This window comes from Phyllobates terribilis, unplaced genomic scaffold, assembly GCF_046119375.1.
Source record: "Phyllobates terribilis strain yellow unplaced genomic scaffold, ASM4611937v1 Scaffold_5__5_contigs__length_657084704, whole genome shotgun sequence".
Taxonomy (NCBI): domain Eukaryota; kingdom Metazoa; phylum Chordata; class Amphibia; order Anura; family Dendrobatidae; genus Phyllobates; species Phyllobates terribilis.
The window spans coordinates 19,129,878-19,157,629 of NW_027362765.1; the positions used below are offsets into that span (position 1 = coordinate 19,129,878).

General features: G+C 45.5%; 1 protein-coding gene across 7 annotated transcripts; it reads right to left on the minus strand.

The window, feature by feature from the left end:
- Window positions 1–1,301: 1,301 nt before the first annotated feature.
- On the minus strand, window positions 1,302–17,751 carry LOC141270553 (uncharacterized). 7 transcript variants are annotated; one of them, XM_073680616.1, is made up of 8 exons: window positions 17,735–17,751; window positions 16,315–16,479; window positions 16,006–16,185; window positions 15,799–15,922; window positions 15,622–15,719; window positions 15,334–15,424; window positions 4,408–4,512; window positions 1,302–2,882 (listed from the first exon to the last, which is right to left on the minus strand). In XM_073680616.1, the coding sequence occupies exons 2-8, from the start codon at window positions 16,390–16,392 to the stop codon at window positions 1,942–1,944; spliced, it is 1,617 nt and encodes a 538-aa protein (XP_073536717.1). In that variant the 5' UTR covers window positions 16,393–16,479; window positions 17,735–17,751; the 3' UTR covers window positions 1,302–1,941. The 7 variants fall into 7 exon arrangements, with proteins under 7 accessions (XP_073536717.1, XP_073536716.1, XP_073536718.1 ...); XM_073680615.1 differs by lacking the exon at window positions 17,735–17,751 and adding an exon at window positions 17,351–17,394; XM_073680617.1 differs by lacking the exon at window positions 17,735–17,751 and adding an exon at window positions 17,287–17,404 and having other exon boundaries at window positions 1,303–2,879.
- Between the last annotated feature and the right edge of the window lie 10,001 nt (window positions 17,752–27,752).

A 27,752-nucleotide genomic window follows, 5' to 3' on the forward strand; every position in this document is an offset into this window, starting at 1 on the left:
TGTCAGACTTACCTTTTTGGTCACATTTGTGTAAAGACTCCTTGACGATTTGGCTATATAGGTTTCAAGGACTTAATATTGCTGGACTTATTTTATTGCATATCACTACGGGTTATCAGCATATTGTTTTTGGGTGTTATTGCTGTTGTACAAATACACTATTTGCATTAAAGAAACCCGTCTCTGATTGTTCATTACTCCACGCTACCAGAATCCTCGAGTTCCTACAATAGTATTACACATACGATCTATGAGGTGGTAGTGTCTCGGCTTCCTACTTGTCAAAGACGTCGGCGTTCGTCCAATAAGGTGCCAGCTAGCCAAGTAGATTAGATGTAGAAATCGGGGGTTGAGCAGGACAAATGGAGACCAGGCCGGTTTTCTGGCACTCCGGACCCCAACGTAGTACCTCTCCGGAGCTCCAGTTCAAGACAGGTTCGTGTCTCTGCAGCCAGGGCAGGCCTAGTAGCAGAGGGTGAGAGAGACCTGAAAGCACTTAAAAAGAAATCTTCTATGAGTGTAGCATTCCTACATGAAGTACCACGGGCTCGGTAATGAACAGGATGGTCTCAGAAAGAGGTCTCCCATCCATCAAAGAAACCGCCAATGGATCTGGAAGATGTTGGATCGGGATCTGAAGGGGTGTAAATAGGGACCTCACCAAGTCCGACCTCGGATGTACAGTGGCTTGACGACTCCTTGTTCCGAAGAGAGATGAGGGAGGCGGACCAGGTGCTACTCCGGGACTGACATTGGGTGGATGGCAGCTGACCCTCAAAAGGGACAGGAGGCAGGCACAAGCTGGCACGGCAGATGGACTGAAGAATAAGTGTCTCCCAGCCATCTGCTGGGGACACGTTAAAAGGGACAGCGTGTGCCGTCCTAAGAGGACAGGACCGCGTGCGCTCTTTAAGCATAGTGCCTGGGGATCTGAGCACATTGCGTGCACCCCAGGCAGCTGTGGGAACGGAAGATGAAGAAGGAGGAGAGCGTGCAGGACGGGGCCTGCAGTGGTGAGTCGACGTCTCTGCCGGGGGAGGGAGGATTGGGGTTCTGTGCACTCACTGGTCTACTCATGTGTTGTGATTATGGGGTGTAAATGGGTTACCATGGCAGTTAAGCGTCTATGATTTGTCATATGAACTGTAATACACAGGTTTAAGTCCCCCGAGGGAACTAAAAACCTTAAATAAAGAAAAAAACATAAGATTAAAGCATAACTGTCATTTAAATTTTTATTTCATAAATCAATAGTACACATGACAATTAGAAACTTTTTTAATATATCTGATTAGAGAAATCTGATTCTTTCTCTACAAAAATTGATCAGTCATTACAAAAATTTTCAGTTAAAAGTTAAAATCTGTATTCAGGGAAGACAGACTTTCCCATTACTGAGATAGGAGAAGGCAGTTACTACTGATGAGATTCTATGCTTTAAAATAATCCGTATTCTCCCATTAAAATAAATTAAATAAATAATTAAATAACAATTTGATATTGACGCTTCTAAAAAGGCTGATCTATCAAAATATAAGATTAATTAACCTGATTGGATTTTTTTTTGCTTTTTATGATTTTTACCATATGGCAGAATTGCCGTTATTTCCAATTTCTGCAACTCGGCAAATCAATGCAATAAAAAATTATCAAAATAATGTATCTATCTCAAAATGGTATCAAGACAAATGTCTGCAAAAAACAAGCCCTCATGCACCTGTACCGACGGAAAAATCACTATGTTACAGGTCTTGGAACCTGGCAACAAAAGCTGCAGATTTTGACTAATTGAATGTCATTACATGCGGTGGATCCGCACGTACTGACAAAATAAGTGCGTTACTGGTTCCTGATCGTGGGGACGTACTCTTAAGAGGTGATTTGCAGATAAAAACATTTCTCACATTCTGTTTTTTACACGGTGAGATGCTTGATTTCAAATTAGCTCTGAGTTGTGGTTGAAGCACGTTCTACATTAAAAAAAGCTTTCTTCCCTTTGTGACTCTTCAGATGTTTATCAAGATTGGATTTTTGACGAAAAGTTTTCCCACATTCAGAACATGAATATGGCCTCTCTCCTGTGTGAATTCTTTGATGAGTAGCAAGATTTGATTTGTGGCTAAAATATTTTCCACATTCTGAACATGAATACGGCTTCTCTCCTGTGTGACTTCTCTGATGCGCAACCAAAACGGATTTCCGGTTAAAACATTTCCCACATTCAGAACATGAAAATGGCTTCTCTCCTGTGTGACCTCTCTGATGTGTTTCAAAATATGTTTTCTTGGTAAAAGATTTCCCACATTCAAAACATGAAAATGGTTTCTCTCCAGTGTGTACTCTTTGATGTGTAGCAACATGTGATTTCTTGGTAAAACATTTGCCACATTCTGGACATGAAAAAGGCTTCTCCCCTCTGTGACTTCTTTGATGCTCAATAAGATTTGCTTTCCGACTAAAACATTTCCCACATTCTGAACATGAATATGGCTTGTCCACAATGTGAATTTGTTGATGTACAACAAGATCAGATTCATGGTTGAAGTATTTCCCACATTCTGAACATGAATAACGGTTCTCCGCTATGTGAATTCGCTGATGTACAACAAGATCAGATTCATGATTGAAGTATTTCCCACGTTCTGAACTTGAATGTTGCTTAATTCCTGTGTGAGCTCTGTGATTTGGCTTTGCAATCTGTGATGAAGCAGAAGATAGGACCAGTTGAAAAGGATCAGTTGATAGGTCTTTGTTTTGAAGGGCTGAGTGTATATAAGGGATAATGGCGTGTTCTTCATAAGCAGCATGTGTGACTCCATGATCACTTGTCTTGAAATCTGAAGACATTTGATGTCTTTCTGGGCTCCAAGAATAGTCATCTGCTAAGAATAAAACCCAATTTTATTATTTTTGATTAAAAAAAAATCAATATAATTTCAAAGTGATATTAAACAATTTAACAAACATAAAAGTTTTTGACTTTCAATTTTCTTGTCACCATCCCCTTTCTATTAAATTACACATTGGAGAATCATACAGCCACCTATAGGTCAGTGCCGTTTCACACTCTCCCAGAGAGCTGCACTTTAGCACAGAGCAGAGAAGGGTAGTATGGTCATATACAAAGAAGCCATGGCTTAAAGAGAGACTAATACTAGCTCAGCACTATTCTTTAATAAAAACTATGTTTACAATCTACTGGATTTAACTAAAAAATATAATGAATAAAACACCAAATACTGCCGCATAAAAAAAATGTACCATATACAAAAAAGTACATCATTGGTAATCTGATTTACCAGAAACCCATGACAATCCCTGAGGGAGAAAGTAGTAAAGAAGGAGATGTTCAATATTATTATCAGCATTATTATTTATACACTCATCCAACCAAATTCTAGAGGGAAGGATAAGTAGTGGTGTGGTCATGGTCTTCTGGAAAAATCAAAATACCAGTAAGACTGTGTGCCCACGATGCGTTTTTTAAGTGTTTCCGCAGTGGCAAAAACGCTGCAGAAACGCTTAAAAAACGCATGGTAGAAGGTCTGCCATGTACCCCAATGATAATCTGCATGTGCTGTGCACATGCTGCGGAAATTTCCGCTGCGGATTATCATTGCGGAAAAAAACGCAGCACTACCAATTATTTTGCAGAAGCGCTGCGTTTTCGCCGCCATTGGCTTGCATTAGAACGTGCCAATTCCGCATCTGTACTTGAGTAATTGGCGCGTTCTAATGTGCGGATGGCACCCGGGTGTGGAGGACAGGAGACTCTCCTCCACACCCAGGTACCATTAAAAGCTGTAAAAAAAAGAATAAAATAAAAAATAAAGATTATATTCACCTTCCGACGGCCCCCGGACTCCTTCCCTGTGCTTGCCGATAGATCGCGGGCAGATCTGTAGGACCTGCGCTGACGTCACAGTCATGTGACGGCAGGTCCTTCAGTATAGCGTACCGCGATCTGCCGGCAGCCAGCACAGGAGCGCAGCAAGTCTCGGGGGCCATCGGAGGGTAAGTATACATTTATTTTTTATTTTTTGACATTCTCTCGGGTCACAGTATATAAATACATGCTGTTTGCATGGATTTATATAGTGTGACCGAATTGTCAAGCACTTTCCAAGTGATGCTAAAATCGCTTGACAACCCGCATGCGGAAATGCAAGTGAAGAACGCTTCATTTCTGCATGTCCCTGGCAGGAAAAACGCATGTACAATCCGTATGCGTTTTTTTTCTGCCAGGGAGATGCAGAAACGCTCAGGAAAAAATCCTGAGCATTTCTGCATCGTGGGCACATAGCCTAAGTGTATAATTTTTCCCCATCACCCATGAAGAAACCCAAAAGATGATTTCAGAGAAATACACCCCAATAAGTAGGGAACACAGCTTATATGATTTTATACCTGAAGGATAGATCCAAAGAATAACCCAATCTTCTGGGTAGTCCTTAAAGAGAAAAACTTTTACCAAATTTTTCACGCTGAACTCGACACAGGATGTAATATTGTCTGCAGAGCGAAATAAAATGTTCTTATTTTCTAGTTATATATTTTCCCTCTCTGCGGCGGTGATATTAGCACCCCATGGGTGTGGGGAGCAGTGAATATTCATTTTCTTTAGCAGCGGGGACAGTGTAGGCTGCAGCGGGCGGCGGCTGCCTCCTGTGCCCCGCTCCTCCACCGCTACCGCTCCCCCCACACCCCACATATATATATACCCCCCCCAAAATTCGGACTATAAGACGCACCCCCCATTTTCCTCCAAAATTTTGGAGGAAAAAAGTGCGTCTTATAGTCCGAAAAATACGGTACATGTTTATTTCCCATGTGTGTATTGGTACAACACAAAAAAAAAAAAAACAGAGAAAAAAAGGCAAATTGGACATAATTTTAAACAAATCCCCCAAAATGGGCCGGACAAAATTGGCACCTTCAACTTAATATTTGATTCCACGCTCTTTGGAATAAATAACTGCAATCAATTTCTTCCTACAACCATCAACAAGCTTCTTACACTTCTCAACTGGAATTTTTGACCACTCTTCTTTTGCAAATTGCTCCAAGTCTCTCATATTTGAAGAGTGCCTTCACCCAACAGCAATTTTAAGATATCTCCACATGTTTTCAATGAGATTTAGATCCGGACTCATTGTTGGCCACTCCAGAACTCTCCATTCGTCACGGGTGTGTCAGACAGCCATTCTGGATCCGGCTGTAGAAGGTCGCTGCGCTTGGCCTTGCAGACACCTTCTTGATCCTTTCACCATCCCTCCCTCTCTAGGACCCAGTGGTGAGCTCTACTTTCTGCTGCTAATTAACACACCCTTGCTGGACCTTTAAATAACACCCAGTCTTTCCAGAGAATCGCTGGTGATAGAAGTATTTTCCTCTGTTCAGGCCTTGAGTTCCAGCAGTCGGCTAGTTTCTTCTTGGAGTCCCTTTGCAATTGTTGTCATGATCGCTCTGGTGTCTTCCCAAAGCTAAGTGTATCCCCTTGTCTGTCTGTTTACCTAGTTTGTCTTTAGTTGCAGTGGGGCTGACTAGTGCTCACCCCTCCTCCTCCCTACCTAGGGCCTAGCTCTAGGGTCAGTCATGGATAAGGTATCCTGCTCAGCGATAGGTGAGGATCCTATTTAGGGACGATAGGGGAGCCAGGGTGTAGTAAGATCTACCTAGGGGTCTCCACTCTCCCTTTCCCTAGTTGCTGGGCTTCCGCCCCGCTTCCCATCGTCGTACGCTGGGTCCTTCCCATACCTAGCATGACACCAGTGCTTTGTTTCCATCCATTTCTGGCTGATTTTTGAAGTATGTTTGGAGTCATTGTCCTGTTGGAAGTCCCATGATGTAGAACGCAAACCCAGCTTTCTGACATTCAGGGCTGTGGAGTGAATAAGCCAAACCTCCGACTCCTCAATTTCCATGACATCGACTCCCTCATACATCGTTCAGGTTTAAGTGATAAATTTACTGTAGCACAGATTCATCTTAGCTAAAAGGAATAAGACAGACATTTATAGGACATTTCATAATTTTACCAAATTCTTATGAAAAAAATATTTCCCACAAACTGCATTGAACTATTGTACCCAATTTATTATATATTTAAGGAGTTGGAGTCGGTCCATTTTATACCGACTCCACCAAAATGGACACAGACTCCATGACTCCGACTCCACAGCCTAGCTAACACTGGGCACTAACTTGCAACCCAAAATACTTTATGCAAGGCATCATGAAATCTGAAGATTACCACAGTCAAAGCAACCAGTGATAGAGGCAGCAAAACAACCCCAAAACATCTTTGACCCTCCACCATATTTGACTATAGATACTGAGTTCTTTTCTTTGTAGGCCTCATTCCGATTTTTAGTAAACAGTAGAATGATGTGCTTTACCAAAAAGCTCTATCTTGGTCTCATCTGTCCAGAAGACGCCTTCCCAGAAGGATTTTGGTTTACTCATGTACATTTTGGCAAACTGCAGTCTAGCATTTTTAGGTCTTTGTCAGCAAAGGGGTCCTCCTGGGTCTCCTGCCATAGAGTTTCATTTCATTCAAAAGTCGACGGATAGTTTGTGCCGACACGGATGCACCCTGAGCCTACAGGCCAGCTTTAATTTCTTTGGAACTTGATTGGGGCTGCTTATCCACCATCCCGACCATTGTTCATTACAACCTTTCATCAATTTTTCTCTGATGTCCATGTCCTGGGAAATTAGCTAGAGTGCCAAGGGTTGTAAAATTCTTGACTATATTGAGCACTGTGGGCAAATGAACATCAAGATCTCTGGAGATGGACTTGTAACCTTGAGATTGTTGATATCTTTCAACAATTTGGGTTATTAAGTCCTCAGACAGATCTCTGCAAAGATTGAGTCAACTTCTCCCCTTTATATCTGATTTCAAGAGTGATTTTCATATTGCCTACACCTGTTACTTGCCACAGGTGAGTTTGAACGAGCATCACATGCTGGAAACAAAGTTGTTTACCCACAGTTTTGAAAAGGTGACAACAATTTTGTCCGGCCTATTTTAGGGTTTTTGCTTGAATTTGTGTTCAATATGCCTTTTTTTCCCTCGTTTTTTTTTGTGTTGTTCTAATACACACAAAAGGAAATAAAACATGTGAATAACAAAACATATGTAATTGCAATAATTTTCTGGGAGAAATACTTTATTTTCTGGAACAATTTCAAGGGTGCCAACACTTTTGGCCATGACTGCATGTATGTGCATATATTTATATAGTCAACAAATAAATCTTTTTTCTCTATACATTTATTTTTTTTTAACTGGGACACTTAGAGTCTAACCCCCACAAGGAACTGAATGTTGCCTATCAATTTACCAGTGAAGGGAGGGAACATAAGGGTGCTGTCATTGGTTCTGGAAAATCCCATTACCGGTAAGTACTGCATTTTTCGGACTATAAGACGCACCTAGGTTTTAGAGGAGGAAAATAAAATAAAACATTTGAAGCCAAAAATGTGTTCATGATGCACTTTTAAGGGGGAGGGGGTCTTCTGCTGACACTGGTATAGGGGTAATGTCCCCCAATTCTGACAATATCCCCCATCCTGGAATATATGCCCCCCCCCTTCCTTTTATACGTGGTCCCCATCCCCATCCTGGTATGCATGGAACCCCTCCATCCTGGTATGCATGGAACCCCTCCATCCTGGTATGCATGGCTCCCTCATCCTTATCCTGGTATGCATGGCATCCCTCATCCCTATCCTGCTATGCATGGCACCCCTCATCCTTACCCTGGTATGCATGGCTCCCTCATCCCTGTCCTGGTATGCATGGCACCCCTCATCCCCATCCTGGTATGCATGGCACCCCTCATCCCTTTCCTGGTATGCATGGCACCCCTCATCCCTGTCCTGGTATGCATGGCCCCTCATCCCTATCCTGGTATGCATGGTACCCCTAATCTCCATCCTGGTATGCATGGCACCCCTCATCCCCCATTTTCCTCCAAAATTTTGGAGGAAAAAAGTGCGTCTTATAGTCCGAAAAATACGGTAATTAATGTCTTCTCCTTTCACCCATGACAGCACACCTAAGAGTGTAGAAGAGAAACCTTTACCCAAAGATAAGATCACCAAAAAACCCCAAGTTCAACCTAACATGCTTATAGAAGGTACAAAGTGGGGACCAGGTTGCGACCTTACATACCTGTTTCATAGGAACATTTGCTCTTTCCACCCAGGAGCTCAAACAGCTCTAGTTGAATGAGACATCAGGCCCCCTGGAATTGTCTAATCACTTACTGAATATGCCAGTTGTGATCGCTTGCTCTAATCCATATAGCTTGCTCAGAAGCCTGGCCTCTTGGGCCAAAAAGGGGCTACCAGGATTACTCTTGCCTGATCTCTTCTTTCCAGAACCACTGGAATTAGAGCAATTTAGAGGAAAAAATGTAGGCTAGTCTAAAATCCCACCTGAGTAGGATGGCATTGACTGCTTGAGGGAACCCCCTGGGATCCAGACAACTGCCTTACATTTCTGTTCACTCTCTGCAAACTGATCTATTTTGGGGGATCTCATTGACTCACAATCTGTTTAAACACTTTTTTGATTCAATATCCACTCCCCTTGTCTGAACATGACTTAACCCCTTAGTGATGAGACCATTTTGGTTTCAAATCTGACCAGTGTCACCTTATGTGGCAATAACTCTGGAATGTTTCAACATAATCCAGTGATGTTGAGACTGTTTTTTCACGACACTTTATGTTAATGGCAGGTTGATATGTTTTGCATTCATTTAGAAATATATCAGAGATTTGACCAAAAAATTCCAAAAATTAGCAATGTTCAAACTTTGATCAAGTGTCCCTTTAATCCAGATAGTCATAGCTCACAAAAAAAGTTTATAAATAACCTTTAAGTCATGTCTTCCTAATATTTTTTTATGTAAAGACTTTTATCCGCAAAAATGACAAAAGTATTCTCGGAGTGATACCTTTATTGGCTAACCAGAAAAAAATATATATGCAAGCTTTCAGAGCACAGAGGCTCCTTCATCAGGCAATATTACAAATGAATTCATAAGACAAATTAAGAAGGCACAACATTTAAGATATATTCCAGCAGGACATTTGTTCATGAGGTGGAGGGGGTGATGCACATGGAGAGGCTGTGGAAATGGTGGAGGTGTTGAATCCTTGTAGTGAATCATAACTCCTTTGGGAATAATTTATACCTGCAGTGTATGGGCAGCACCATGGGAAGCAAAATGTCCCCACAATATGCTAACCTATTTATGGCTAAACTAGAGGAAGAGTTTTTGTCGTCTTGCTCTATTAAACCTCTAGAATATTTCTGCTACATTGATGATCTGCTAATAATCTGGACAGGCTCAAAAGAAGATTTGCTCACTTTCCACAATAACTTCAACAAGTTCCACCCAATCATCAAGCTTACTCTCAACTTCTCAAAGTCCCAAATACATTTTCTGGACACCACCATATACATCAAAGACAACACCATACAAACATCAATTTACCATAAACCCACAAGATGTCAGACGTATCTTGGAACAGCTTTCATCCAATCAAATCCATCATCTACAGTCAAGCTCTGAGGTACATTCAACTCTGTTCAGACAGTAAGGACAGAACACTACAGCTACTATCACTGAGGAATACATTCCTACAACAAGGATACCATCCACTGGTAATAGATGAACAGATCCACAGAGCTACAAGGATCCCATGAAGCAGCCTCCTGGATTACAGACAGAGGGAGGACAACAACAGGGTGCCTCTTGTGGTCACATACACCGCCCACCTGAACATCCTAAGGAAAATTAGTGGTGATCTCCAACCCATATTCCACAGAGGCAACAGACTGAAAGGAATATTCCCAGAACTACCACTTCTCTCCTACAAACAGCCCCCTAACTTAAGGAATCTCCTTGTCCGAAGTGTCCTCTCATCACCATCAGTGACGGGCACATTCCCATGTAACAAAAAAAGCAAAAATTTTACCCACATATTACCGTCAAATACGGTCTGTATACCAAGCATAAATCAGGACTACAAAATCATGGATTTCTTTTCATGTAAATCCTCCAATGTGGTGTACATGATACAATGCACAAGGTGCTGGAAGGTGTCTATATTGGAGAAACTATGCAAAAACTACAAACCAGAATGAATCTACAAATCAGGAATGAACTGGACACGCCTGTGGGAAAACACTACTCTGGACTGAGACACTGTATGACAGATTTAAATGTCTTAATACTAAAAGGTCATTTCAAGGATGACAGAGAGGAAAATTTGGGAATTCAAACTGATAAGAATGTTTGATTCCTTGACAACAGGACTCAATTTAACACCTGGGTTTATGACTCACTACATGGATTCAATTCACACCTCCACCAGACGGACTCCAGATAACTAAGAGAACATTCCCACTGCCTCTCTATGTGCAACAAAAACCCTAATTTGATTTCTTGGGCGTATCTTTAAGAGGCATCGCCCCCTCCACCTCATTAACAAATATCCTGCTGGAATATATCTTAAATGTTGTGCCTTCTTCATTTGTCTTACTAATTAATTTGTAATCCTACCTGATGAAGGAGCCTCTGTGCTCTGAAAGCATGCATATATATTTTTTTTTCTGGTTAGCCAATAAAGGTATCACTCTGAGAATACTTTTGTCATTTTTGGGCATAAAAATATTTACATCGAATTTTCTGGCTAACACGGTACCACAATATAACTTTGTAATTGTACATGTATTTTTTAGAATGATAGAAGGTTTAAAACTTTGGCAGCAGTTTTTTATTTTTTCAAGGAAATTTACAAAACTGATTTTTTTAGGGACGTATTCAGTTTTGAAATGACTTTGGGGGACCTATATATTGGAAAATCCCCAAAAGTGATACCATTTTAAAAACAGAACTCATCAACAGATTTAAAACCGATGTCAGGTAGTTTATTAACCCTTCAGATGCTTTTCATGTATTAATGCAAAGTGGAATGACAGAAATGAAAAATGTTATTATTTCCACCTGAATGTTGCTAACTTCTAAACAGGTGACTGTAGCTGGCAGACTCTAAGGCCTTTATTTGGCCATAAATTGCAGTGGCAACCATCAGGGCCAGATAATCATGATTTCAGGGTGCCGATGAGTGAGCCCCCACACTACTAACCATCTAGTTGCCGTAGTCTCTATTGACAGCAACATCTAAGGGGTTAAATGGTGATGGTCAGAGCCAACCTCAATGTGGCTGATGCAGCAGGGTGTCAGCTATAATGAACGTCTGACAGCTGCTGCATTTTAACCCATCGGGGGATTTTATTCTCTTAAAACACAAGACAGTAAAAAGACGTAATAGTGGCCACTAAAGAGTTAAAGTCCACCTTATTGTTTTGTTTTCCTCTTATGTGGATTTGCTTCTGCCACCTAAAGCATTTGCCTGGTCTTTGCCATCAGGGATCTGGATATTTTACACCCTGGTGATTTATGTCGGCTAAGATCCTTACATGACAACTCTGTATGAGTGGAAGCATCTCTTGTAGTGCCTATTTTACTGCAGAAAGTTCCTTTAGATTGGCGGAAACTGACTTTTCCTCATCAGACCACAGATCCTGGTCAAAAAAGACCCCCATATGAACTCCCCTGCCCTGAGGACTTGCGTCTGTTTCTATAATCCAGACATAGGATTTGTCTAGGGAACACATGTGGACAGATTCCCTGATTCTATCCACCAGAGAAGGGACTGGGTATTAGCTGTGGAGAAAATTACCTTCCCTTCTAAATGCCCCTTCAACCTTCTCCTTGAGGATTTCCCATTGCAGTACCAGAGTGTGACCTTGAGCCCATGCTACCACGGGAATACTAAAGGTTAAAGTGCCAATACGGTCATTGCTTTAAGAAGAGTTGTCGGAGTATTGGTTACCAATTCTGACACCCAGGAGGTTACCTTTTCCTTTTTTACCATTGAAAGAAAGCATTTCTTGTTGACTGAATCCAGAAGAATGCCTAGGAAGGTCTGTACCCTTTCTGGTTTGCGTTTTCATTTCTCTAAATTTACAATCCACCCTAAGTGTGCTACAATGGTCAAGATTTCCCTGATCTGGTTCTCTCAGTGCATACTGGACTTGTCGACTAACAGAAAATTGTTGAGTTAAGGGATTATTAGCACATCCTTTTTTTCGGAAGTTGGTCAACTTTCTGGACTTTGTAAATACCCAGGTGCAATAGAGATCCTGAATGAAAAGGCCTAACTGAAAATAACAGATTTCCCCCTTGCATATTGCGTGAAACTCTTAAGAAACTTTTGGTGATACTTTCATATTGGGGTGTGATAGTAGGCATCTTTTAAACCTCAAAACTGCGATAAACAATTTTGATAGGAAAACTTTATTGTAGTTCCTATAGACGACATGTTCAATGTTTTGACCTTCAGGAATCTATTAATATTCCTTAAGTTTATGAACATACGGTAAGTAGACTCAGGGTTTTTTTTTACGAAAAGAGTTGAGTAGAACCCTAATCCCCTTTCTTGCTTCACGACTTTGTCCACAACTGATTTCTCCAGGATCGACTGTTCCCCAGGAAAACTTTGCATTCTTGTTACCACAAGGTTCTGAGGAAGAACTGAAAGGAACTCTAATTTATACCTAATTCTTTGGTATTGAGAATCCACTTGTTCGAAGCTATCTGTGCCCATGGAATAAGAAAGAATCACATCCTTCCTGCTAGGTGGGATATGACATCACTGTGTCTTACGAAAAGGCCTTTTGAAATAGTTGCAACACTAGGTTGGGAAACCCTTTTTGTTTTCTTCTACCTTCTCAAGGATGTCAACTAAAGCCGATCCGAAAAGATATTCCTCTTTGTATAGAACATAGTTTTGATTTAGACTTTATATCCCCTGACAGGTTCCTTAACCACAGAGCACACTGTGCCAGATTCGATAGTGCTGATGACCTAGCCGCTCTAACATCAGTGTGTCTGCTGAGGCATTGGCTAAAAATGCCGCTGCTCTCTGCATCATAGTGAGAGAGAGGATAAAATGCTTCCCCCTTCTTAAACAGGCTGAGTTCCACTGTGTTGCTTACTGTGCTCCATTCTGGCTACTCATCAGTGCTATACCTTTACTGAAGAGTTTGGGGATGTTTACCTGCATTTTTCTGACCAGGCATCACCCTCCTTAATCAACTTAGTGTTTCAAAGCAACGGACATAGTCACCACAATGATGCTGAGGTCAGAGAGACACATCAAGGTTTTACTACTTAATTGAGCTTCAAGGTGATTCAGCTGTTTCACTAAAGACGTAGCCATTTAGCTATCTGCTGTGAACCTTAAAGAACCTGCAGAACATTGGCAGGTTCTTCTCAAGAGACTATCCACTTTTCTAACTAGAGGGTCTTTAAGCATCCCCAAGTCATCGAAAGGCAATGATGACCTTTTTTGAAAGTGTATTTCCTTCTGGAGAGAGAAAGCAAGGAGTGGAACTGAGGAAAGGGGTTTAAACCCTCGGGCAGCTGAGATCTGCAGACCCCCCTCATAATGTTAGGGTCGTGTCATAGGTCTCCCATACATATCATGGTTGGCCAGTCTCTCTGAATACAGTTGGTTTTAGTCCCCCATTATCTATCCTGAGGTTTGTTCCTCATTTTACATCCTGAATTGACCTGGACTTTTTAGCTTCCTCTATAACTATAGTGGACTTAAGGCTTTTATAAGTTTGCCATGTCAAACCAGAAAACAAGGCCATCCTACTTCATCCTCATCCACAGGGGATGAAATTGAGGAGGAGACATATCCCCCCTCCCTAGGTTAAAAAAAAAGAAGAGTTTTTAACCCCCTCTTTCCGAGGTAAATGAAGTGGGAGTGGGGTGAAGGATTTAGAAATGGAAAACTGACACTGACTTATCCGCAATTACAAAAGGTGTACTTTCATGGAGGTCTCCGACACCCTCAGGAGCCATAAAGTACCGAATTTGGAGGAGGAAATATATCTTCAGAGTGATCTCCTCTGGGGCTGTTGGCTTGTCCATCCTGATGATCCAGGAACCATGGGACTGTCTGCTGATGCAAGCACGCCTTTGCTCCACTCCCTGCTAACAGTCACCTCACCACCATCACATAGGGGAAATTGCAGCCCTTAACACCACCAGCCACCATATGGTGTACCTCAAAGTCATCCTCCACTTCTGGCGCTCCTGTCTGATGCCTTCGGGTGTGCTGCCATCATCTGATGCGGCCTGTACTTGCACAGTCCCTGGAACCATCCAAATTCACTAGCTTCAGGACACTACTGATGCTATTAGAGAGGCTCCTCCTTTTTATTCTGTAGGTTTCCTGTCCTTGAAGAGTGAAGTTCCTCTCTCAGGTTTGATGTCATGGATGAAAGGAGAAAGTTCTTTTACCTTTCTCCTACCTTATCTATGGCATCACTGTGGGTCAGGCTTCCTGCTCTCGAAAGATGGACCCCAAACATAAAGCCTTTATTCTTCTTTCTAATGTCCCACCACCTATCCTTATTCTTTGGTGGTTTCCCTTCATTTTATCTCCTTTTGGCCTAAAAGGACCTCATAAAAGCTAGTAAGGATAGAGTATGAAGGAGGGTTTGGGTCTTCCGAGTGGTCTCCTCTGGAGGCTGCTATATCATCCATGTTCAATCTAGAAGGAGACCTCCACTCTGGAGTGAAGTGACCAAACACAAGCCACATGACACCACCAGGAGCAAGAAAACTGTGGACTGAGCGACCCAGATGATCTTTTATCTGTAGTTTCCTTCACAACCCTCGCAGCCCCGAACCTCTGATCAAGGGAGTAAGGGCAGGCCCATAACATCATCCAAACACAATCTAATATTGGCGAGGTGACGTTATTCCAGCACACCTAATACACTTTTACAAAGCGCTGCCGGCTGGCTTCACTGAGGCATCTACACTGAGAACTCCGACCAAAGCCGACAGAGAAGAAATTCAACTTGAAAGAGCTATGACCCCACCCACAGACTCTTCCAGGACAGCTAGCAGCCACAGTTCACCCAGGGAAGCTGGTCCAGAGTCAGCAGAGCTATAGATAAAATGAGAAAATCAGCAACTACAGCTTCCAAGAAATAAACTGGAGCACTCAGGATGTAGTTTCGCTCTCCAAGTACAGGAAACCACTGAAGCATTGGGGAGGCTCAACATTTTGACAGCATCTTGTAGGTTTCCTGTCCTGAGGAGTGGAACCTCTCTCAGGTGCTGTCATGGGTGAAAAGAAAATATACACTAAAAGAGAACTGACAAACCATAAAGTGAATTAGAAGAATCTATGACTTCTCTGCATTTAGTGGATACTTCTCACCTGGGCGGTTATCTCTAGGAATATCCTCTTTACACCGCTCATCACCTCTCACATATGTCTCTGTAGTATTAATATAGGTCAGATCTTCACCCTGAAACAAATATTGTAAAGTAACAGACAGATGGAGAAGTCACATATATGATCAGCTCTAATCCTGCCATCTCCACCGTTCTCATTACACAAGCATAAAATATACAATACTTGTGAATAAAACAAGACTGAACATAAGACCTTCACAGCTGTCTACATATCAGAGGGGAGATCTCATGACACCTTCTCTCCATCTACCTGATGATCCTGAGGAACATTGATATGTTCTTGTTTACAGTCCTGTGGAAGAAGAGGACGGGGACATCTTTCTGGTGTTGTCCTCTTACTGGATAGAACTGGAGGAAACACATACAGGGACTGAATTCATTTTTTACATACAGATAATTATAGGCCGTGTGTATTTAGTCCTATTACCTGGTGATGTGAGGGGCTGGGGAACCTCCTTCATGACGTCCTGGTAGAGATCTTTGTGTCCTTCTAAATACTCCCACTCCTCCATGGAGAAATAGATAGTGACATCCTGACACCTCATAGGAACCTGACACATACAATGATACCATCATTACGCCAATCCCTTCATAGCGTTACTGTATAATGTCCCAGCATTCCCAGTAGTGTCACCTCTCCAGTCAGCAGCTCAATCATCTTGTAGGTGAGTTCTAGGATCTTCTGGTCATTGATGTCCTCATGTATCAGGGGGTGAGGTGGAGACCCTGTGATTGGGCTCAGGGGTCTTCCCCATCCCTCAGACACAGGGCCCCGACAGCACTCACTATAGGTCTTCTTCACTACTGTGTAATCCTGGTTATGGAGAAACACATTAATAAATCTCACTACAGACATTTCCAGAGTCCTCACCTCTCCAGTTTTGTCCATCTGTTATTCCCATAGATAAGTATGATGTAATGTGACGTCATCAGAATCTCTCACCTCTCCAGTAAGCCGGAAGAGGATCTCTAGGGTGAGGTGTAATATCCTCTCAGATATCTTGTCCCTGTATCTATGCATCCTTGATTGGTCAATCAAAAAATTCTCTTATATAGAAGATCTCCACTGAGAGGATCCGAGGATCCACTGAGAGGATATTGTAGGGACCTGAATGGGAAGATGAGCCAATGTAAAATTATTGGAGATAATAAGGGAGGTAGGATATCACTCGTGCAGCAAAAAAAAAAAAAAAACCTTTTTCTCCATGAAATGTGCTATTAACATGCAAAAGTAGTATTACAAAGAGCATGTAATAAATATTCCAAATAAACAGTTGAATTGCTAAGCTTGTTCCAAGAAATAATGAACATTCACACAATAAGTTATATGTTCCCCAAAATAAAACTCCTCTCAGAAGAAAAAACTCTTGGAATTTTTTCCATGTTTCCCAGTACATTTAATAGTAAGATGAATGGAGTCAATCAAAACTACAACTCATCTCGCAAGACACAAGCCCTCATATAATTTCCTGGTCTTTCCGTGTAGAACAGACCATTGGAAATGGGATCCACTGTATTCCTGTTTCTAATAAAAGCAGAGGGATCCTAATTCCAATGGCCTCTGCATCAGGATCCTTGTGAATTGATCCTCTCATCTCTATACTGTACTGATCCAGCACAGCGAGAGCGCATGTAGGGAAATCAGATGATCAGACCTCGGAGACAAGTGTGACCGTAGTGGGGTCCCTCTTATATAAGAGGCGTACAGTGACCACGCTGCGGTCACAGAGCTCCACGTATGGTGGACGTGGCTGTGCACTTGGTAACGCTGCACTTTACCACCTATATCCTGTATGAAGGTAGAAAAATAGCGAAAATTACCCAAAATACAATGTGTCCACAATATATTTCTAATTTAGGAATGAAAAGAAATTAAAAAAAGTTTAGACACAATAAAAATGTAAATAGCTCAGACCTGAAGGGGTTAATTATAATGACCCCCAAAGTAAATGGGAATCTCCACCTGCAGAGCCGCATACCAGATATATGGCTGTTCTGTGCGCACAGGACCTGTGATGAGGTCACAGCCATGTGATCAATCACGTAAAGGGGATGAGTCAGGGGTCACATGATCAGGGGCCTCAGCGTATGCAGGACTCTGCTGTGCTGCTTGTGATCCGTGCTGGATGTAGCTGAGCCGTGTGTGTACGATGCGTATGAAGCAGAGTTGTGTGTATTCGAAGTTTTATTCCCTCTTCCGCCCACCACTTTCTGCTGAATTCTTTGCCGCACATTTCAAACACAAGATCAATCAAATGAGGAAAGTCTTTACTGCTCAGCCACCACAACCCTTTCGTATAACAGACCAATGCCCTTCCCCCATAACCTTCCTCCCCACCATCACTGAAGGAAAGCTTACTCACCTTCTCTCCAAATTGCACCTTACCACTCATGCACTTTAAGCCATCACACCTCCTCCCCAATCTCACCACTACACTTATCCCGGCCCTAACCCATCTCTTCAACCTTTTACTAACCTCTGGTGTCTTTGACTTTGCTTTCAAACATGCCACAATCACACCTATGCTGAAGAAGCCATCTCTCGACATCCAGCTATCGCCCCATATCGCTGCTCCCGTTCACCTACAAACTCCTTGAACAACATGCCAATATTGAACTTTCCTACCATTTCTCATCCAAAGAACTCTTTGACAACCTACAATCTGGCCGCCCCCACCATTCCACTGAAACTGACCTGACCAAAATTACTAAAGATTTATTTACTGCCAAAGCTAACAGACAATTCTCTATACTCCTCCTTCTAGATCAGTCCTCTGCCTTCGACACAGTTGATCACTTCCTCCTACTACAAACCCTCTCCTCCCTAGGCATCAAAGACCTTGCCCTTTCCTGGATCTCGTAATTTTTTACTAACTGCACATTTAGTGTCTCCCATTCCTATACTACCTCCTTATCCTGCCCTCTCTCTGTTGGTGTCCCTTAAGACTCTGTCTTGAGACCTCTACTCTTCTCTATCTGTACCTTTGAAAAAATGCAAGAGAGCAATAGGGTCTTATCCAATTAATAATTGTTACAGAAGTATTAAACCTGCTCACCTAGTAGGGTTGTGTGGGATACAACACCTATAAAGCCTGGACTCGAGATGCTGCAGCTTCCTATGGATATGTCAGAGATAAATGCTGGGAAAGGAAGTTGTCTCTGCGCTTTCTGGAGTCACGACAAACCATTAGTATGGATAAAAATGTAGGTTTATTGTCTACGCGTTTCAGAGTCCACCGACTCCTTCCTCAGGACAACCATACATAACGGAGTAATCAACATACATGGTATAAATACAAAAAAAAATTGGGCCCTGGCACTCTTACACTGTTTACGGCTGCAAGCTCAGCGATGATACTAAGCCAGCTGATCAGAACATCATTCAGTTCAGTACACAAAGCGAGCTGTAATGTAACGGGGCCGGGTGGTGGAACCTCTGTGCCTTGGAACAAGGAGGGACCCCGAGGGGCAGGTGTTATACTGGGGACGACCTTGTAATAGAGCAGGTGGCTCCCACGGGTCAGGTAGCTGGGACTGACCGGAGTAGCGTGTGGACACAACAGGTAGGTAGCAGTCTCTGGGTGAGTAGGCGGGTGGTCACGGGAAGTGACGGAAGAGCAGGTAAGAGTCTCTTGGCAGGCAGGCAGGTGGTCACGGCAAGTGACGGCTGTGCTTGTAAGAGTCTCTTGGCTGGCAGGCAGGCAGTCACGGCAAGTGACGGCTGAGCGGGTAAGAGTCTCTTGGCTGGCAGGCAGGTGGTCACGGCAAGTGAAAGCTGAGCGGATAAGAGTCTCTTGGCTGGCAGGCAGGCGGTCACGGCAAGTGACGGCTGAGTGGGTAAGAGTCTCTTGGCTGGCAGACAGGCGGTCACGGCAAGTGACAGCTGAGCGGGTAAGAGTCTCTTGGCTGGCAGGCAGGTGGTCACGGCAAGTGACGGCGGAGCCTCCAGGTAGGCTAGCAGGCGGGTAGCAGGTGAGCGCTCCCAGGTGAGCGGGCTAGCAGGTACGGCAGGTAGCAGGCAGATAACTGGCAGGTGCTTCCTGGTCCGTAGGTGGACTTGCCCATAGACAGACTGGCGGATGCAGGAGACAGACTGTCGGGCTGAAGAGAAGACAAGAAGGCAGACAGGACTGGTAGTCAGGCTGGCAACGGGACCTGAGGGCTGAAGCAGAGGTGAGTATGCTTTGCAACAACTTTGCTCGGTCACCTCCATTTTGGAGGAGGTGCCTTATATATGGGAAGTCCTCCGGCAATTAGCCGGGGACTCCTTAAGACGGCGCGCACGGTCCCTTTAAGAGAGGGGGAGCGCGCGCGCGCGCCCTAAACACAGTGCCCGGGAAGGAGCGCGCGCCGGCAGCAGCGAGGGAAGGAGCGCTGGAGGACGCCGTGCGCTGAACAGGAAGGTGAGAGGGACAGCGTCTCTGCCTAGCAGGAGGCAGAGGCGCCGATGCTACAGTACCCCCCCCCCTTTAGGCCCCCCCCCTTTTTTAGGCCAGAGAGAAATTTCTGAAGGAGAAGCGGAGCGTTGATGTTCTCCCTGGGTTCCCAAGTTCTTTCCTCAGGACCAAACCCCTTCCAATCCACCAGAAAAAAGGTTCTACCTCTTACCCTCTTGGTGGCCAGGATACTCTCCACTTCAAAGACGTCCTCAGCAGAAACCGGAGTAGGAGGAGTACCTGGATTGTTGGAAAAAGTGTTAAGGACAACGGGCTTGAGGAGGGACACGTGGAAGGAGTTGGGAATGCGTAGGGTGGCCGGGAGTTTTAATTTGTAGGCCACTGGGTTAATATGCCTGAGGACTTCGAAGGGTCCGATGAATCTAGGACCCAACTTGTAGGAGGGTACTTTGAGCCGCACATGTTTGGAAGAGAGCCAAACCTTGTCTCCCGGACGGAATTGAGGCGGATCCAGACGTCTCTTTTCAGCATATCTCTTCATTCGCTCGGAGGACAGAAGAGCGGACCTGATACTCTCCCAAATGGTAGAAAATTCGCTGACAAGAGACTCCGCAGCAGGGTTGTCCACAGAAGCGGAGACAGGAACTGGAATCCGGGGATGTTGGCCACCGACTATAAAGAACGGGGATTTGGAAGAGGATTCGCTCTCATGGTTATTATAAGAGAATTCGGCCCATGGTAGGAGATCCACCCAATCCGAATAGTGGGCATTAACGAAGTGCCGGAGGTAGCTGGTGAGGATCTGATTGATCCGCTCCACTTGACCATTGGACTGTGGGTGGTAAGCGGAGGAGAAATCCAGGGTGACGTCTAGCAGCTTACATGTGGCTCTCCAGAAGCGTGAGGTGAACTGAACCCCACGATCCGACATGATGTGGAGGGGTAGACCATGGAGACGGATAATGTGGAGGATAAAGTCTTTAGCCAGCTCGGGTGCAGATGGGAGACCAGGCAAGGGAATGAAGTGGGCCATTTTAGAAAAACGCGTCAGCGACCACCCAAATGACTGTACAACCGGCAGAAACAGGAAGATCGGTGATAAAGTCCATAGCAATGTGCTGCCATGGAGCAGCAGGTACGGGAAGGGGCAGGAGATGGCCAGCTGGTAGATGTCTGGGAACTTTGTTACGGGCACAGGATGAACAGGCCGCGACAAAGTCTACAACGTCCTTACGCAGGGTAGGCCACCAGTAATGCCGGGTAATGAGCTGGAAGGTCTTCTTTTGGCCAGCATGGCCAGCTAGTTTAGAAGAGTGTCCCCAGCGAAGAACCCTCTCCTGATCTGGTACTGCTACAAACGTCTTACCTGGTGGAAGACGAGTCAGATCCAAGGGGGCCACATTCATCACCTTGGAGGGGTCAATGATGTGCGTAGACTCCTCCTCTTGATCGGAGGACAGGAAGGACCGGGACAAGGCATCAGCTTTACCGTTTTTGTCCGCCGGGCGGAAATGAAGTATGAAGTCGAAGCGGGCAAAAAACAACAACCACCGGGCCTGGCGAGGATTAAGTCTCTGGGCATTTTGGGAGATATGCCAGGTTTTTGTGATCCGTGTAGATGATCACCGGGTAAAGAGCCCCTTCAAGCAGATAGCGCCACTCCCCCAGTGCCAATTTGACGGCTAGCAATTCACGGTCTCCTATGGAGTAGTTGCGCTCAGACGAAGAAGTTTTTGGAGAAGAAGCCGCAGGTTACCATTCTCCCGGTAGAAGATTTTTGGGTGAGTACCGCTCCGGCTCCGGAAGAGGAGGCATCAACATCCAGGTAGAATTGTTTATTGCAGTCCGGACGGTGCAGGACGGGGGCAGAGGCGAAGGCTCTCTTCAAGGAAAGGAAGGCCTCCTCGGCTTCAGGCAACCATACCTTGGGATTTACCCCCTTACGGGTAAGCGCAGATATGGGAGCAGTCCGGGACGAGAAGTGTGGGATGAAAAGACGATAGTAATTGGCAAATCCCAGGAATCGCTGTATCGCCTTCAATCCCTCTGGACGGGGCCATTTTAGGACGGTAGAGAGCTTCTCGGGACCCATTTGCAGACCAGTCTAGGAGATAACATAGCCCAAGAATGGAAGGGAGGTCTGGTCGAAGAGGCACTTCTCGTATTTGGCATAGAGGTGGTTCTGCCGAAGCCTAAGCAGGACCTGACGAACATCCCTCCGGTGTGTGGGGAGATCCGGAGAGAAGACCAAGATATCGTCCAGGTATACCACTACGCAGGAGTACAGGAGGTCACGGAAGAGGTCGTTGACCAGCTCTTGAAAGACAGCGGGGGCATTACAGAGACCAAAGGGCATCACAAGGTACTCATAGTGACCGTCCCAGGAATTGAATGCTGTCTTCCACTCGTCTCCTTGACGGATACGGACCAGGTTAAATGCTCCTCGTAGATCCAGCTTGGAGAAGATCCTGGCGCCCTTGAGATGGTCAAACAATTCGGAGATGAGCGGCAGGGGGTATTTGTTTTTTACAGTGATTAGATTGAGTTTTCTGTAGTCAATACAGGGACGTAGCGAGCCGTCTTTCTTTTTGACAAAGAAGAATCTGGCTCCAGCCGTGGGAGGTAGATTTTCAGATAAATCCCCTAGCCAGATTTTCTTCAATGTATTCAGACATAGCCCGGGTTTCGGCCGCAGACAACGGGTAGATTCGCCCACGGGGAGGAGTGGCGCCAGGTCGATCGGGCAGTCATATGGCCTATGGGGTGGCAACGTCTTTGCTTCCTTTTTACCGAAGACGTCCGCATAGGGCCAGTATGGAGCTGGGAGACCGGGTAGATTAGCTGGAGTAGGCGGAAGGCGAGCTGGGCGAACCGGAACCAAGCAGGTCTTATGGCAGTCTGGACCCCACCGGAGTACTTCACCAGATCGCCAGTTCAATACGGGTTCATGTGTCTGGAGCCAAGGTAGACCTAGCAACAGGGAGTGAGAGAGTCCGGATAGCACATGGAAGGAGATCTTCTCGGAGTGCAGCATTCCCACCTGCAGAGTTAAGGGTTCAGTGACGAGCAGGATGGGCACTGGAAGGAGTCTACCATCCACGGAGGCAACTGACAAAGGTTCAGTGAGAGGCTTGGTGGGAATAAGGTATCTCTCTACCAAGGACTGGGAGATGAGGTTCCCAGCAGTTCCAGAGTCCAGGTGGGCGATTTCAAAGTGCCAATCCTCTCCCCAGGAGAAAGAGACAGACAAAGTCAGGGAGGGAGAGGACTTACTTTTGTCTAGGACGACCTCTCCGAGCGATCCTAGACACCGGCGTTTCCCGGCCTCTCCGGGCAGGAACGGATCAGGTGCTCCTTGCTGCCACAATAGAAACAGCTCCCCTCGGCCCGGCGTGACTCCTGGCGGGATTTGACTAACTTGGTCTGGTCGACCTGCATGGGCTCGGGTGAGTGCGCCGGGGAGTGACTGAAGAAGAGACAGGTCTCTGGAAGTTAGGAGCAAGGCGGGGAAACCTTCTCTCACGGGTGGTTTCCTTGGTAAGATCCTGGAACCGGATGTCAATCCGGGTAGCAAGTGACACCAGGTCGTCCAGGGTGGTAGGGATGTCCCGACCGGCAAGTTCATCTTTAATCCAACCGGAAAGACCCTCCCAGAAGACGGACAGCAGGGCCTCGTTATCCCAGGCAAGCTCAGAAGCGAGGGTACGGAACCGTATGGCATATTGGCTTACGGTGAGACTCCCTTGGCGGAGACGTAGCAGAGAGGAGGCTGACGAGGTCTTTTGTCCCGGTTCATCGAAGACTTTCCGGAAAGCAGTGAGGAAAGCTGACAAGTTGGATACCAGGGGATCCCATCTCTCCCACAGGGGATTTAGCCAAGCCAGTGCTTCTCCAGTGAGATGGGACATGATGAAGGCCACTTTGGCCCGGGCGGTGGTAAAGTGATGTGCCAAGAGTTCAAAGTGCAGGGTGCACTGGTTAATGAAGCCTCGAGCCAAGGCGGGATCTTCACCAAAACGAGGCGGTGCAGAGAGCCGGGGACCCGGACCGGGTACCATGGCATTGATGGGCAGCGGCGCTGCCGGGGCGTGAGTCGTACGACTGGAGGCAGGTCCAGGTGGAGCAGTCAGTGTGTCCAGGCGGGAGTTGACATTACGCAGGTGGTTCAGGATGGATTCCTGTTGGGATCTCTGACGGGAGACTTCGTGGAGCAGGTCAGAGAGCGAGGGAGCTTGGGTGCCACTGGGTTCCATGGCCCGAGCAAACTAAAGGGGTCGGGTGGTGGAACCTCTGTGCCTTGGAACAAGGAGGGACCCCGAGGGGCAGGTGTTATACTGGGGACGACCTTGTAATAGAGCAGGTGGCTCCCACGGGTCAGGTAGCTGGGACTGACCGGAGTAGCGGGTGGACACAACAGGTAGGTAGCAGTCTCTGGGTGAGTAGGCGGGTGGTCACGGGAAGTGACGGAACAGCAGGTACGAGTCTCTTGGCAGGCAGGCAGGCAGTCACGGCAAGTGACGGCTGAGCGGGTAAGAGTCTCTTGGCTGGCAGGCAGGCGGTCACGGCAAGTGACGGCTGAGCGGGTAAGAGTCTCTTGGCTGGCAGGCAGGTGGTCACGGCAAGTGACGGCTGAGCGGGTAAGAGTCTCTTGGCTGGCAGGCAGGCGGTCACGGCAAGTGACGGCTGAGCGGGTTAGAGTCTCTAGGCTGGCAGGCAGGTGGTCACGGCAAGTGACGGCGGAGCCTCCAGGTAGGCTAGCAGGCGGGTAGCAGGTGAGCGCTCCCAGGTGAGCGGGCTAGCAGGTACGGCAGGTAGCAGGCAGGTGCTTCCTGGTCCGCAGGTGGACTTGCCATAGACAGACTGGCGGATGCAGGAGACAGACTGTCGGGCTGAAGAGAAGACAAGCAGGCAGACAGGACTGGTAGTCAGGCTGGCAACGGGACCTGAGGACTGAAGCAGAGGTGAGTATGCTTTGCAACAACTTTGCTCGGGCACCTCCATTTTGGAGGAGGTGCCTTATATATGGGAAGTCCTCCGGCAATTGGCCGGGGACTCCTTAGGACAGCGCGCGCGGTCCCTTTAAGAGAGGGGGAGCGCGCGCCCTAAGCACAGTGCCCGGGAAGGAGCGCGCGCCGGCAGCAGCGAGGGAAGGAGCGCTGGAGGACGCCGTGCACTGAACAGGAAGGTGAGAGGGACGGCGTCTCTGCCTGGCAGGAGGCGCCGATGCTACATGTAATATGCAGCAGAAGAGTTTGTCAACTGTCAACACTGCTTTCCCAGGTTGTCTAACTCCGGAGGGAGCGGTGAACAGATCTCAGCAGCACTAGCACGAGCTCACCACTTTATTTTTGTACCCGCTACATGGCCAAGCAGCTGGGCTCAGGTAATGAGCTCTGCTGTGATTTTGTAAAATAGGCGCCTACATTCCCCCACACTGTTGTGGGCATACTGTAAGGTGCCAAAAGAGATAGATGGCTCCCCGATACTTTTGTGATGTAAGTCAGATTTCTGAACCTGAGCAGCATTATTACCCATGACTGAGGATTCCCTGCCAACCGCAAAACTGAGTGAGTGTAAATGGGAGTTTAGTCAGGAGTGATACAGGGAACAGGGCTCAGTCACTTAGGGATGACAGAGTGCTCCTTCCTCATTTCTCCCTCTGACTGAGCCCTCACTTTCTGTATCACCCCTGACTGAGCTCCCCAGCCACTGCAACACCTTTGGCTGACTGAGCCCATTCCAACCGTATCATTCCTGACCAACTTAGCCCCCTCTCCCTGTAGCACCCCTTACTGACTGAGCCCCTTCCCTCGTATCATCTCTGATTGAGTGAGCCCCCTTCACCTCATATCACCCTTGATTGACTTAGCCCACTCCCCCTGTATCGTCCCTGCCTGCCCGAGCCTCCTCCCTTGTATAATTCTGGACTGATTTAGCCTGACTGATTTGAGATTTCTCTCTTCTTCATTCACTTTGCATTTTGTTAATTGAGAACAATAAAATATGAACACTTCTATTTTTGAAAGCATTGCAGCATTTTTTTTTCACACCTGCCTAAAACTTTTGCACAGTACTGCACTAGTTTTGACAAATCTGTCCCAATATTTTAAAGATGGATTAATTTAAACTTTAGATCAAGAAAAAAAATTACATTTAAAGAGTAAATTTGAAAAAATAATCCCAAAATTGCATATTGTTTCAACACCAGGAAGGTCATTCAATAAAAAATAAAGTGCCAAATTGGTTACTTATGGTGGGGTCCCTGCTAATAACACAGGGTCCATGTATCTCATACATAAACCTCCTGTACAGGGCCGCCATCAGGGCATTACTGCCCCTACTCCTGTATGGGGCCTGGTGAACAGCAGTAAAGAGCGGGGGCCCAGGCCCGATCCGGGTCCCCCCTTCTTGTGCTTCTGCTCACAGGGTCCCAGAGTATCGCATGCTGGCATGCCGCCGCCGGCATACATCGGAGCGCATGGAACTTCAGCCTTGGAGCTCTCATGTACGTGCAGCTCCAAGGGAGTCTCTCCACCTAATCTGTGACACGCTGGAAATGGCGCGTACGCAATGACGTAGTCGCGAACTCGCCGGCATTGAGCGTCAGAATGTTTTTATAGCATTAATAAAATGGTCTTCATGGGGGTGGGAAGAGCACATGATGAATTGGGAGAGCATATAATCAACTGGGAGTGGGGGTTGGGGAGAGCATATGATGAACTGGGATTGGGGGGTGGGGAGATCATATGATGAACTGAGATTGGGGGGTGGGGAGAGCATATGATGAACAGAGTGGGGGGTGGGGAGAGCATATGATGAACTGGAAGTGGGGAGTGATGGTGGTAATATGTGGTCTAGTCATGGTGTGGTGGTATTTGTTTCTAGTTTGTGATATTATTAGGTCACTATGTGGTGGTAATATGTGGTCTGGTTATGGTGTGGCGGTATTCCTTGGTCACTATGTGGTGGTAATATTTGGTCCGACCATAGTGTGACGGTATTTGTTCCTTGTATGAGATATTATTGGTCATTGTAAAAAAAATGTATGGAACACATTCCTTAAAGAAAAATAAATAAAAATATACCTAAAAAGAGTACTGGATATTTTAAGAAATGTTTAATAGGTTAGAATAGAGTCTACCTTGTCGTGGTGGTGGCTTTAAAATCTTTTGGCCAAAACAAAAGCTGATGGCTGTGTATGTGATCTGGTGTGCAGAAGTGGTTTTTCCAAGAGTGGGACTGTGGAAGGTTCGAGGGGTGGAGGCAGAGGTGGGGTGGAGCCTAGGCAGAGTCTCAAGGGGGCCCGAAAATTTTGCCAGTATGGGGCCCTGAAATTCTTGGTGGCAGCCCTATTTCTATACACTGTACCCTGCTAAAGACCATAAAAACAGAAGGCATCAAAAATTGACAAACATTGAGCAAGGGTTGCAGACCCTTTTCTGAAATGTGAGTGGGGCTTAGCAAAAGGCAGCAGTGTCTATCATTTCGCAATAAATTTACAATAAAGTAATTTAATTTCTGGTGCACAGACAGACTAAAGACGCAGCAAATTTATTAAGAGAAAAAAAATCGAAATAGCAGAATTGTGGTTCTTCTGTCATTGCAACTCTGCAAAAAGAAGCAATCAAAACGTTGTATCTATTCATTATGGTATCAATAAAAATGACAGCTCCATCATCCAAAAAAATCGAAACGTTACGGGTCTCGGAAACAAATACATTTTTTACCACATATAAAAAAAACGTAATGTTCGGTAACATCATAATCATAGTGATTTGGAGAATTAAAAGGCAAGGTCATTTTTACCATATAATGAACGACATTAAAACAAAAAAGCCCAAAAATATTACAGAATTTTGTTTTTTTCACAATTTAATCACAATTATTTTGTTTTTTTGTCCATTTGTCCCACAACATACAAGACTTCATTCTACTTTGTCAGCAGAAAAATAAAAAGTTATGGCTCTTGGCAGAAAGCAAGAAT